Source organism: Diabrotica undecimpunctata, chromosome 5, assembly GCF_040954645.1.
Source record: "Diabrotica undecimpunctata isolate CICGRU chromosome 5, icDiaUnde3, whole genome shotgun sequence".
Classification (NCBI taxonomy): Eukaryota; Metazoa; Arthropoda; class Insecta; order Coleoptera; family Chrysomelidae; genus Diabrotica; species Diabrotica undecimpunctata.
In genome coordinates this window covers 160,720,717-160,735,057 of record NC_092807.1, presented here as the reverse complement: position 1 = coordinate 160,735,057, position 14,341 = coordinate 160,720,717, and the positions used below count along the sequence as shown (strand labels likewise).

Below are 14,341 nucleotides of genomic sequence, written 5' to 3'. Positions count from 1 at the left end.
ATATCCTTTATCGATAATCAATTGACCCAAATTGAATGTCAAGATCCTCCCTGATTCCCATTTGCCACAAATTTTAGTGGAATCAAATCTCTCATGATTAATTCATTGTTTAGTATTTCCTTTATTTTTATTACCTTTATAAAACCGAGGCATTTTAAATAAGTATTGAATTAGTAATAGATTAAATAACAATTACTGTTTTATTTCTATAATAGCCTGCTGTTAAATACGTAAACTCTTGCTGTAATGGTAAATTTAGTACCCTGTAATAATTTGTGCACTATTAAATATAGGAAGGTTTAAGAAAGAGCCACAATTTAATTTTCTTCATAAGTTTTTTCTTATACCAATATGCAGGACAGGAGAAAATTAATAGACTTAAAACAACACTAAGTAATAGTATCCCAAATGGAGACACGGGAGAAGATAGTACAGGCGTAAAAGCCACGGGAACTACATAGATAATTCAAGACGTCCTTTCTAAACGATAAAAGTTTATTAGAGAAACAAGGAAGACTTGCAGAAATACTGGTGAACTATATGTCACAGAAAGTGGTAAATAGGTACAGGGAATAATGACCAAGCCTAATTCAACAAATCGTATATGCTCAGATAGTAAAAATTGCAAAAGCGATTTAACATATATCTAGAATATTAAAATTGATGTAAAGTATGTTGTATGAAAACTTTTTATGAGATCGCAGAAGGGTTTATAAAAGTGCAACTCAATAAAATACTCAAGCATTTAAGTCAAACAACTATAGCTACTAACAATCGAGGTAGACATGCACCAGTAACAAAAACTACACAGGAAAGAAAAAATAAAATCGTCAATCATATAAATTCGTTTTTTTATACGAAAGCCATTATAGCAGAAGACATAGTGAAAAGGTATCTTCCACCTCATTTAACCCATTAACGCCCAGCACACCTCTACGGGTACAGCAAATACTCTAACAAATTTTCTACTGATGTCATCTGTGGTTGAAAAGTTGAAAATCTTAATGTCTGGGGCACAAGACGCTTCTTCATAGTTTCATCTCTTAGACATTGTACTATTGTCCTCCGGAGGCGTGTCAGCCGGGAGCTGACAGCCGTGCCGGACGCATCAAGGAATTTGGATATCGGTCAAAATACTTGGGAATTCCAAGTTTGGCCAAATCCAAATTTCTAATTGACTCGATGCAGGGAAATTCCACTTTCGCTACGTAAAACAAAGGATTTGTTTTACATAAAAGCAGGTAGATTTGCTCTCATCGGTCAGTCGAGCTTGCCTCTTCTACTGTAGACCTAGTCGGTGCTATTGTTGTTCCAACTAAATTATTGTTTTATTTCTGATTGCCTGTATACCTTTTTAATTTAGCATTATTGTATATCCAGACCTTGTCAGGTTAGAATATTACATATTTGTTCATGTACTGATTGTTTGCTATTTTATTTGATTATTTTTGATTGTTTATTTTCTTGTATTTGTATCTAAGCTGTTCTTCCGTAAGTTAAGAACACTTAGGAATATTTATCTTGCCTTTTCTATTTTCTATATTTGATTTTGTACTTTGTATCTAAGTAGTTCTTTTCGGTAAGTCAAAGAGCTCTTAGAAGTATTTCTCTGATATCTGACTTGTTATTTTATTGTGTGTCTAAGTCGTTCTTTTCCGGTAAGTCAAAAGAACCCTTAGAAATATTTTCATATCGCATTATTATTTCTGATATTTTATCTAAGATTCTTCCGTAAGTTAAGAAAATACCTATATATTTGTCTATTTCATTTTTCCATTTTTTGCTAAGCTGTTTCTTCCGTAAGTCAAGAAACACTTAGAAACATTTGTCTTTGCTATATATTTTTATACCATTTAATTTACTTGTTTACTAAGTTATTCCTTCCGTAAGTCAAGGAATACTTAGATCATTTTTACCTATCTGTTTTCCATTTTTGCTCTGTTACTTTGTAACTGTTCCTTGGAACCGTTACCTATAACAGATATTTGTCACTGGAACTGTTATTTATATCAGCGGTGGTATTTAACCTTTCTACCAGCGACAAACCAAAGATGGTGAATACCCGATCCAATTCCGGGGATAGGAAGAAGCCCGAAGAGCCGGCGATGGGTCCTACAGGCCCAAATGCCCCCTTTCGGCAACAATATTACTGTATTTTTTCAGTAGTTGCGATTTAAGAGGTTAAATGTAGTAATTGAACATTTTTATCAGTAACCTTCTTTATTCATGAATTTATTTTGTCGCATACCTGAAATTTGTTTTATGTATGTGTAAGAATATTGAGTGCATTTTGGCTCGGAGCTTTTACAACCTAAACTTCTCTGTACCTGCTTGGGTTCATTGGGCAAAAGGGTACAAAATAAAATACATATTTTTTTAGGTCTGAAATTCTACGATGATCTTCCTGAGATAACCACATCTGCATTTTATGGAAACAGGTATCAATCGCTTGCAGCAGCTTTAAATGATATTGAAAAAGTAGAGATTACTAATAGTGAAGAAATGGATTTGGTGATAATTCCAATAAATATTGACTACCAAACGGATGAGGAGAAGACGATTTGATAACAACCCAAATTTCTAACGATTTTCCTGGAGAACGTGAAGTCATTATTGACGAGTACGAAAATAAGGATGACTGTAGAATGGTAATCCTAACTATGATGATTTTGATAATAGAGATGACCCAGATGAAAGAGATGATGATATTCCACTGTCCAAATGAATAAAATCATCCAAAAGAGAACTGACAGCTAACAAACTTTCAAAAAACAACTTATTAAGGAAGCACAGAGTTCCCAAATGGAGTCGTAAAACAGTAAATATGAGCATCAATGGTATCCATGGAAGCCATAAACGAATGAAAAGGGTAAAAGTGGAGCCTGCAAAACTAACCGCGTTAAAAATTTTTGAAGAGATATTTGATGATGAAGTTGTAAATCATGTTGTAGACCAAACCTATCTGTACGCAACAGACTCCAATAATTATAATTTTAAAATTACAAAAGATACGATCAAAATTTTTGTTGGAATTCTTCTTTTTACCGGGTGTCATAAATTACCCCGTAAAAGGATGTATTGGAATTTGGGTGAAGATATGAATATTCCATTTACTTCCAAAAGTATATACATTTGGCAGACAATACTAAACTCAACAAAATTGATAAAATGTCTACACTACGACCGCATATTTACTGAATGCTAAGTTTCAACAATAGGGTATTCTTTATTAAAATTTATTCACCGATGAGGCAAAGCCTGTACGTTTTGACTACAAAGATTGGATGTTGTGCAGTTCTACTGATTTCTGTTATGATTTTAATACATACTGCGGAGCTAAGCCTTAAACTAACGAAGAACAGATGAACCAAAAAAGTCTAAACTGCCGATAGGATCACAAGTTGTTTTAGACCTTATTTGTATTATTAAAGTTCTAACTGATCACATAATATTTTTCGATAAATATTTTGCGAGTTATGAACTTTTAGTGATATTGAAACAAAAAAGTATCAGAGCTACAGGCACAGTTCGTGAGAATAGTATCAAAAAGTGTCCTCTTATACAAGACAAAGAGATGAAGAGAAAAGATCGTGGATATTATGAGCATTGCTACGATGAAGAAAGTCCTATATTATTTGTAAGATGGAACGACACCAGGGCTGTAACCATGGGTACCACTAATATTTCCTCTTCCTCTAATATTTTCATTCTTAATTTTATCCTTGTTTATTACTTAACACATTCGCGACCAACCGTCACACATGTGTGACGGTGAAGTTTTCGTAAGGACTGCTGACACATATGTGTGACACCGAACTTACGTGATAAAATGTAAAATAATTTTACCACGGTTTATCACAGTGGGTCTAAATTTGGCCACAGTCCACCTAAACAATCCTTCTTTCACACGCTATGGCTGGGTTGTGATTTGGACGTTTAAAAAAGAAGAAATAACCTGTAAATTTATGGAACGTAAATTTATAGAATGTAAACGTCGAATACGAAAAGTATTGTAATTGTGTATAATTTAGAAAGGTAATATAAAAATGTAACTTATTTATACACCGTGTAATAACTTATTATTTATTTTAGACGTATTAACAATGTCAAAACGACATCTAAGTACACGAGACCTTAAATTAGAGGCCGAGATGGCTAGTAGGGAAGTTAGTGAGTACAGAAATGCCGAAAATATTGAATATGAATTCGAGGAGGACCATAATGATGAAATGTTTTATTCTAGTGGAAGTGAATATTCTCCTTCTCATTCTGGAAGAGAGACTGAGGATACTAGCAATGATGGGGAAGAGTCGAGCAATGACGGCGGTGAGTTGAGTAATGATGAGGGCGAAGCGAATGATGCAAATGAAAATGTGGTACAAGAAATTGATGAGCCTAACTGGACTGGCTTGATGTAGAGGAAAATATTGAGAGACATCAGTTTACTGAACAAGAAAATATAAAAGTAGGAATTCCTGTTGATGCAACACCTATACAATATTTTTCATTACTATTTGATGAAAAGCTTTTGATAAAAATCGTAGAGTGGACAAATCACAGAGCTGCTTCACGCAAAGAAAACCCTACTTTAAAAAAATATTCCTTTTTAAGACGCTGGATGGATATAAATATTGACGACTTAAAAAAATTTTTGGGTCTCTGCATATTAATGGGAAACATTAAACTCCCTTCCTTACGTTTATACTGGAGCACAGATCCACTATATCACTTTTCAATATTTGGAAAAACTATGCCCAAATCAAAGTTTGAAGCTATTCTTCAAAATATTTGTTCTTACAAGCCGGAAGACGTAGAAGTTCAAGATTGACTTTACAAAATTAAAAACGTTACGAGTCATATTATAAATAATATCTCTAAAGTTTACTATCCAGGAGAGAACTTAAGTCTTGACGAAGCCCTCTTACTGTGGAGAGGGCGGTTAATATTCCGACAGTATATGCCAAAAAAAAACTAGTAAATATGGAATAAAAATTTATGAGATTACTAGCTCTGATGGATTTTTACTAAATTTCCTAATCTACAGCGGCAAGGGGACAGTAGTAAATGAAAATGGGCATGCGTTTGAAGTAGTTCACAGACTTGTTACTGAATATTTAGAGAAGGGGCACACTATCTACATGGACAATTATTACAACAGTTATGACCTTGCCAAGTTTTTACATGAAAAGAAGACCTACGTTTGTGGAACATTAAGAAAAAATAGAAAAAGTAACCCAAAGAGTGTTATTACAAAAAAATTAAAGAAAGGAGAAGTCGTATGGCAAAGAAGAGGTCCAATCATAGTATTAAAATGGAAAGATAAGAGAAATGTAATAATGATTTCATCCAAGCATGGTTTCGAAATCGTTGAAGTTGAAAATCGTAGAGGCCAGAAAAAGGTGAAGTCAGTAATGATTCGTGACTACAATTCCTTTATGTCGGGAATTGACAGAATTGACCAGATGACTGCATATTATGGCACACCACGAAAAACTCTAAGATGGTACATGAAAGTTTTCTTTCACTTACTAGATATTTGCATATGGAATGGCAACTGGTTGTTGAATAAAAATAGGAATACGTCAAAGAAAACAAGAATGTCGTACCTTCAGTTTAGAGAGGAAGTGATCAAACATTTACTGGGACAAACAGAACGGCCCAGCAGAAAAAAAGTTGTTGCGGCACACAACTTGAAAAAAGACAATGAGAGGAAAAGATGTCGACAGTGCAGTGCAACCAAGAAAAGGGCTGTCACCTGGTACACATGCCAGGAATGTAAGGGGAGTGATGGATAGCCCATTGGGTTATGTGTTACACCCTGTTTTGCTGAGTGGCACAAAAAAGACAATTAAACTTATACAATATGTTTTATTTTTTATTGGAAGTCATTTTTAGTTTTGTTAATATTGAATAAATAAATGATTTTTTATAAGTAGTAGCTAAAAATGTTTATGTCACATATTTGTGACACTTGGGTTATGTTCAAATTTTTATTACTATAGACCAGTGTCATAAATGTGTGACATTATCCAAAACATCTTTTTTTATAATCCTTGTTCAATTATAATACTCCTCCCCAAAAATGGTGGATTTGGCATGTTTCTTTCATGTTTAACCAAAATCAGTTTGACTGGACAGACCTAAAAATAGGTTGGTCGCGAATGTGTTAACACATATATCTACAATTTGTACGCCATATGCATTCGTTGTTTCTCTTTCTTTTTATCTGCCTAGCTCGTTATTTAATGTTCTTGTTAATTCTCCATGACGTTTTTCCCGGGTCAGCTAGTTAATATATGAAAATCTATCAGATTCACTTGTTTATTTTAAAACCAGTTTTTCGTCGTAGAGCTTTCTATTAATCGCAAATAGTGTACGATTACGAATAAGTATAATTAATGTTACTAAAAATCTAATAATAAAAATGTCAATAGTAAGGCCACGTAAGCATTACGGAATCGAATAAATACTAATTAATTACAACAATTATCAGTGAGTATTATTGTTAATTATAAAAATAACCGTATATATTTGATTCGTCGTAAAAGTAGATTAAAGCTGTAGTGCTTTCAAATTTCATAATAAATCAGAGGTTAATAATTTATTTTATATGAATACTTTACTTGACAAAAACTCCCAGATGAGATGGACATGGCTGAGTTCTAATGGAAAAACATAAAATAAAAGACTTCACATTATCCTTAAAAGATAAAATCAAGAAGAGAAAGAGAAGAGAAAATCAAGATAAACAATATTATAACAAAAAACTTTGAGGTCAAAGAAGGAGTGCGATAAGGTGATACGTTATCACCTATAATGTGTAATATAATATTTAACTTGCAGTCTTTTTCTTCTGCTAGTTCCATGACCATATTATGGTGGCTACCATATTCGCTATGGTGACTTTCTGACAGCAGCTCTAAATAGTGATGTAGTCCATTTTCCGTACCACTGTCAGGATTTCTCATATTATGACCGAAGTATTCCAGCTTGCGTCTCTTTATTATATTGACTAGTTGTGTTGTTTGGTTCAGGCGTCTAAGGGCCTCCTAGTTTCTAACTTTGTAGGCCCAGAATATTCATAGTTGTCGTCTATATAACCACATCTCAAGGGCTTGCAAGCGTTTAAACATAGCCTCGTTTCTACTCCATACAGTAGCACTGCAAACAATATAGCAATATGTCATTCGAACGCAAAGGTCGTGACTGCAAAGTACGTTCCTTTTTTTTACAAAAGTGGCTCGGGCTTGTTCTATGCTGCTTTTAATTTCTAATATTGGCATATATATAATATATATATATATATATATATATATATATATATATATATATATATATATATATATATATATATATATATATATTTCAAAATGTCTTGCGTCGTTGTCCGATGCCTAATTTCCACGAATTTCTATCATTCCATTGTTCTTCGGTCAAGTCTCGGAAGCTCATTGCCTATGTTATTCCCTCCTTCCATGTTCTTTTTGGTCTTCCTCGTTTCTTACGATTTGGTGGTATCCATTTCATGGCGATTTTTGGTAGTCTTGTTTCTGGCATTCTTTGAACATGGCCATACCATATAAGTTGTTTCCTTTCTATGTCTGTTGCTAGTGATCCATCTATCCCCATCCGATTCCTTATTTCATCGTTTCTAATTCTGTCTGACCTAGATATTCGAAGTAATCGTCTAAATACATCCATTTCTGTTGCTTCGAGTTTTCTTTTATTGCTTTCTGTTAGTCTCCATGTCTCTGTACCATAGGTTAAGCTGGTTTTTATGAGAGATTCATATATATTGTATTTTCGTCTTTTACCAATTTCTGAGCTCCTAAGAACTCCGTTAAGGCATCCAATTGTTCTACGGGCCTGGGTTATTCGTTTTCTAATTTCCCTATTGTCTGTGCCTGTAGTGTCGAAATCAATTCCTAGGTAGTTATATTCAGTGCAGAGTGCAATTTCGGTTGTGTCCATCTGAATGTTGGATAGTTCTGCGCCTATTGGGAGATATTTTGTTTTTTGTGTATTGACTTCTAAACCCCACTTTTTGTATTCTTCCTCTAGTTTTCTGGTCATATACCTCAGGTCTTCTTTATCGTTGGCTATAAGGACTTGATCGTCTGCAAACTGTAGGGTATATAGGCAAGTTTCTCCCAGGTCAATGCCCATTCCTCTGCACTTTCTCTTCCACTAATACAGTGCTTTCGCCATGTAGATTATAAACAATGTGGGGGATATGCAACACCCCTGCCGGAGTTCCTTGTTTACAGGAATTTTTTTTGAAAGTCTATTTCCAATATTTATCTATCTATCCGTAGCAAATATAATATCAATTAAGGACAGAATTCGTACCCTCAGCAAGAAATATGTACTCCGCACTATAGCTAGCTCAAACAACCGAGCCAAACAAATACTTAAAAGTCCTTGCCATCGCCGAGCGCAAACTCTCACCAGGGTTCCCGAAAAAAAAGTTTCATTCCCTCCAGCAAAACTTCCTAATAACACTGGAAACGAACTTCCTGATGACTATTTCGACGTATTAGAATCAATTCCCTTAAAATATCGCAGCTAACAACTGCTGATTAAGAGCCGTTCCGAGTATGGCTTGTCTTGTTTACCAACAATTCGTCTTGTGCGCTCCTCAAAACAAACGCCACCTTCTGAACCCCAACTTTTTTAGCACTCCACCACCAAAATCACCAAATGCAACTCACCCTGACGTTTACCACACCCTCTGGCTCTACAAAAAAGAAGCACCCTCCCTTGAAAAGGCAATAGCTTAAACAAGGTAAAAACATGGTTGTCTGCTTTGGCCTTTTCGTAATATTTTAACTTCACTCATAAGCTATATAAAAAGTATTTTTAAAACTATTGAATTAATGATAATTTACCTTAATTTGTGCAAGAAAACTGTGTGCCTTTTGATATACAGATAGGTGGGAGGTTTCTGGAGGAGCAGCAGATTGGGGTCTGAATTCCGGTGCTTCCCGAGGGCTGCTTAATTCAGACGTCGATTTGCTGAGATGTCTTCCCGCCATTGTGGGAGACGATGGCATGTTATCAAATTCACATACCTCCAGTGCTCTTTCTATAAACAAAATCAATAGATTAACATTTGAAAATATAATTACGAAACATTTTATAAAAGCCAGTATATACATTTCTACAAAACATCTTTGTGTAATGAAAACTAGAATATTATAAATTACAAATCATTTTTTTATTAAGAGTGAATAGCTTAAACTTTAGATTAGTATAATATCGGATTTGATCTCAATTTTTGTCAAGTAAAACATCACAAAATTTGGCGTAGTGAATTTTCTTAACTATCCGTAAGAATATATAATAATAATGCTTCACGATGTATGAAAAACTCCATAACAAGAAATGTAAGTTGGTATGACGCTGAAGCTATAAGAAAGTTAACATCAACAGAAAAGTAGAAGTTTAAATGGCGATCTATTAACAACAAGAACAGACGTACTAAACCTATGGACAGAATATTTTAACCAGATACTTAATATAGAGGAAGAAGAAGAAAGCCCGGAAGACGGAAGCTGTGAGGTAAGCGGAGCAGACGAGAGGGAGGAGGATCCACAAACGATCCTGGAAGTTAAAGACGCTGTAAACAAACTAGCCAGAAACAAATCACCCGGAATAGATAATCTCCCAGCGGAATTATATAAAGAAGGTGGCCACGATATCATAATAGCGCTACAGCAGCTTATAAAAGAAATATAAATACAGAAGTCCCTTCCCAATGATTGGAATATTGGAATACTTTGCACCATACACAAAAAGGGAGATATCTTTGAATGCTCTAACCATCGAGGAATTACGCTCCTAAATGCAGCGTATAAAATATTCTCCAATATACTATGCCATTGTATGGCACCATATGCAGAACGAATAATAGGACAATACCAGGCTGGTTTCAGAGGTGGTAAATCAACAATTCATCAGATTTCAACCCTAAGACAAATTCTAGAGAAAACACTGGAATACGGTGTAGACACGCACCACATATTTATAGACTACAAGGCAGCCTACGACTCTGTAAATAGAAGAGAATTGTTTAGAGCAATGATAGACCTAGGAGTACCAAATTAGTTGGAAAGTCTAACCAAACTAACCCTTGAAAAAGTTGAATGCAAAGTACGAATCCAGAGGGAACTCTCTGAACCTTTTAATTAAAACAAATAACGGGCTACGTCAGGGAGACCCACTCTCCTGTATACTATTCAATCTAGCTCTGGAAAAAGTAATACGTACGTCACATGCTTGTCGCCAAGTGCTCGGTCAAGAGTGACCAATGAGCACTCTTGGCGCGCATCGCCCCGCCTTCCTTCCTTTTCCAATTTTTTCATTGGTCTTTTGGTTTGGAATCTTGTAAAATATTATGTATAAATATTAGTTGATTTCCAAACCACAGGACAGTCTACCTCGGTCTCTCCTAGAGCCCTAAACTCTAGGGAGCCGACTAGCGGGGCTCTGCTCCACCTACCTCAGACTCTGAGGCTTTGTCTTCGTCTCTTACGACTGAGTTTTATTTTATCCTTCAAAAAGAAACAATTCAACGTCCCAACTAGAATAAGGGATAAGTGCCTAGGGTGTTTCGCACATCGAATTCACGAAATATCCTAGAGCAGAGCGTATAGCAGAGTGGATAAGTTCATAGGTCCACTCTAGCTACGACGACATGCTGATGATATCAATATTGTTGGGAGAACGGAAAACGCAGCACGAGAGGCGTACGTAGCACTAAAGGAAGCGGCTACAAAAATGGGTTTAATAATAAACACCAATAAAACAAAATACATTCGAACTCTATAGAATATGCCAGGAACCAGATATCGTAAAACACATTAAGATAGGACGTCTGAGGTGGGTAGGCCATGTAATGCGGATGTAGCAAACCGACCCAGCTAGAAAAACGCTCCTTGATAGACCTATTGGTCAAAGAAGAAGAGGAAGACCCAGAACAAGATTCCCAGATAACATAGATCAAGATATGAGAAATATGGAAACACGTGCTTGGCGGAGGAAGGCGATGGATTAGGGACGGCTGGAAAAAAATTCTTGGGGAGGCAAGGACCCACACAGGGTTGTAAAGCCAAAATGATGATGATATGACGCTGAAGGATGGCTGTCACTCGAGGATTTATAAAAAGATCACGTTTTTATACTTTTCCGAACTAAAAATTTTTTACATTATTACATTACGTTATTACAATATTAATGAGGTGATTAATTACAATTACGTCTTTCAAATACGAAAGACACTACACACAATAAACCTCTTCGCTCGAGTGAAAGGGCTCCCAGTCATAGACGTATAATACAAATATACTGAGCGTTGCAATACAGCGTCGTTGCCCCTGTGCGACAGAGAAAACTGATGCAACGTATTCCCTCCCTGCATCTCTTTCTAATGTGTCAGATTTTTTGACCACGTGACATAAAGCAGTCTATTTGCATTATATGTCTATGCACCCACTCATAGACATATATTACAAGATAGAATGACTGCTGTATCTTGTAAAACTGAAGCAAAGTAGTTCCTGCGTCTCTGTATATTGAGCCGGGTTTATCGACCACATGACCTTCTTATTGGTCATTTAGGCCACGTGGTCGATAAACCTGGCAAATTAGAAAGAGATGCAGGGACTACTTTGCGTCAGTTTTCTCCGTCGCAATGGTGAAACTGGCTGGTATTGCAACGATTAGTCTATCTTGTATTATATGTCTATGCTCTCCCTTATATTGAACCTAACCTAACATTACATAATTATAACAACAGGTGAAATTCATTATACAGATCACTTAAAGTACAGCTTATATACTCGTAATATACAAAGGCAAAATAATTTTAAATTAATATGCATAAATAATCTACAAATTAAAAAAGCAAGCAAAAACCCTTAAGGCGAAGTAACTTTGATATGTGAATGTACACTCGCGATCATAAAATCCGGGCCTTCTTGAAAATTTCAAGTTTCTTAAATATTTTTGCCTCTGATGCAGTAATAACCTTTTTTTTTGGCTAATGTATTTTTTATTTGTCATCAATGTTTGTTTCGAAAGAAAAAAAAATGGTTTTTTATTGTTTTTATTGAAAAAAACAGAAAACAAATCAAATTGTTGATAAAACAGACATACGAAAAAAATGGAAAATACAGAACGTGGTAAAAAATCAGTGAAATTTCAATGACCAATATCGTGTATTGCCTCCCCTGGCTCTAATAACCTCTTGCAGACGACGGGGCATATTCTCAATTTTTCTCCGGATTACATGTTGTGGTATGTTATTCAACTTTCTCACTAACAGATCCTTAAGCTCCTGTGCGTTGTTAGGAGGATGTGTATGGGTTTGAATACGTTTTTTCAAATCGTCCTAGAGATGTTCGATGGGATTCAGGTCCGGAGACCTAGCAGGCCAATTCCAACTTCGTCCAAGTATTACATACTGATCCTGGCAACGTGCGGTCGCACGTTGTCCTGCATAAAAACGGCGTTTTCTCCAAGCCCTGCCATTTGGGCATAACATGTTCTTCCGGAATCTCCGTAATGTACCTTCGTGCAGTTAGGGACCCATTTTCGAAATTCTGTGTGGAAGTCAGAAGATATACCTTCCCAAGCCATGACCGAGCCTCCACCAAATGGCATTCTTGGAGCAATGCAAGCTTGTGAAAATCGTTCACCAGTTCTCCTCCAAACTCTTACACGTGCATCGGATCCAGTTAGGCAGAAACGGGATTCATCTGAGAATAACACTTTGCTACAATCGTTAATTCCCCAATGCGCGTATTGTCGAGCAAAAGTTAGTCGTGCAACTCGAGGCACCCGGCGAAGTGGCGGTCCTCTAGCCATTACCCGAGAAGATAGTCAAGAAGAACTAGGTCTTTTTCTGACTGTTGCAACACTAAAATTGCGATTTCGTACTTGCTCTAGACGATTTTAATGCATAACCGCAGTTGAGGTCCGGTTTCGTAAAGCCTGAAACACAAGGAAACGGTCATCTAGTGCCTTGGTCGTTCTTCTTCGTCCAGAGCCAGGTCGCCTGGTTAGCAAACTTGCCTCCTGAAAGCGTTGAAGCACTCGTTGAGCCGTAGAAAGGCTTACGCCAACAGTTCTTGCGACTTGCCGTTGAGTGTGACCGTCTTCCACAAATGCAACAATTTGTGCCGTTTCAACAACAGGCAAAGGCATTTTTGTCAAAAAATAAACACTAATAAACACTAATGGTGGCTATAATAAACGTTTGTCCGTTGCATTTGAGCAGAAAGTCGAAGTACAAACGAGACATTTAAAACAAGCGGAGTTACAGGTAGCGTTCATTTTGGGAAGTGTGCACTTTACCGCGAAATGGCACTATTGGAATTCTTTGTTACAAAGGAAACCGCAACAATTCTCAGAAACATGCATTAGTTTGTATTTGTGTTACCATTATTTACGATAAAGCTCGTTAAAAATGAAATATCGGTGATTTTCAAGGGGACCCGGATTTTATGATCGCGAGTGTATAATAACTTCAATAAGTCATTAAATTAATCCACACAATAGTTGTTTTTATGTGTTATAACAATAAATACATATAAAACGTTTTAATTAATGTGTGTAAATAAACAGTAGTGAACATTAAGATTTAGTAGAAAAATATATACAAGAAATAATACGGAGTGAATATATCACCTATCTTGGAGGTTTATTTCGTATACCTACTTTTTCGTCTTCCTTCGTCATCTGAATTCGATATTACTTCCCTTTCTTTAAACGTATCTTTGGAGGATACAACTTCTATAGATATTTTCACAATCTCTTCGTGTTCTCGTTCATTTCCTTTTTCTGTGTCTGTTTCAGTTTTTAATTCTTTGTCCTGTTCCATTTCTCTTTCTTTTTCTTCGAGAATTATGCCTAAGATTTCACTTTTTTCAGCTTGAGCTATTAGCAAATGTTCCATACTCATATTTGATTCAAAAGAATTCGTTAAATCGCGCTTTCATTGTTTCGCTAGTTAAAGATTTTATAATTAAAAGCATCTTTTTATTAAGTAGCATTTGTAAACATTTTACAGTTAAGTATTAAATTGATGGATATGCATAGTAGACCAGAAGATATCTGTTTTGGATATATAATCCTATTTTTTTGCTTTAATCGTTTTGAAATATTATTAGAAATGATAATAATTTCAGTATGCAGTCACTTCATTTTTTAATAAATAATTTATGAAAAAAATTTAAAAAATTTAATTTTTTTTCTCCTTTTTTGTTACTATATATCGGCAGTTGTGCATTTAAGAAGAATTTTTAACGACTAAAAATTTTATAATTAAATTTACTATTCT

General features: G+C 35.5%; 1 protein-coding gene across 7 annotated transcripts in view; it reads right to left on the bottom strand.

Moving 5' to 3' along the window:
* The window catches only part of Mctp (multiple C2 domain and transmembrane region protein), a 204,383-nt gene that overhangs the window by 151,822 nt on the left and 38,220 nt on the right, over nucleotides 1–14,341 (bottom strand). For 3 of the 7 annotated variants that reach the window (XM_072533100.1, XM_072533099.1, XM_072533098.1), the window contains exon 2: nucleotides 8,889–9,085. In XM_072533100.1, the coding sequence (XP_072389201.1) occupies nucleotides 8,889–9,053 (165 nt within the window). In that variant the 5' untranslated portion in view covers nucleotides 9,054–9,085. Of the gene's footprint in view, nucleotides 1–8,888; nucleotides 9,086–13,719; nucleotides 14,008–14,341 lie in introns of all 7 variants that reach the window. The other 4 variants (XM_072533095.1, XM_072533096.1, XM_072533094.1 and 1 more) reach the window with 2 other exon arrangements.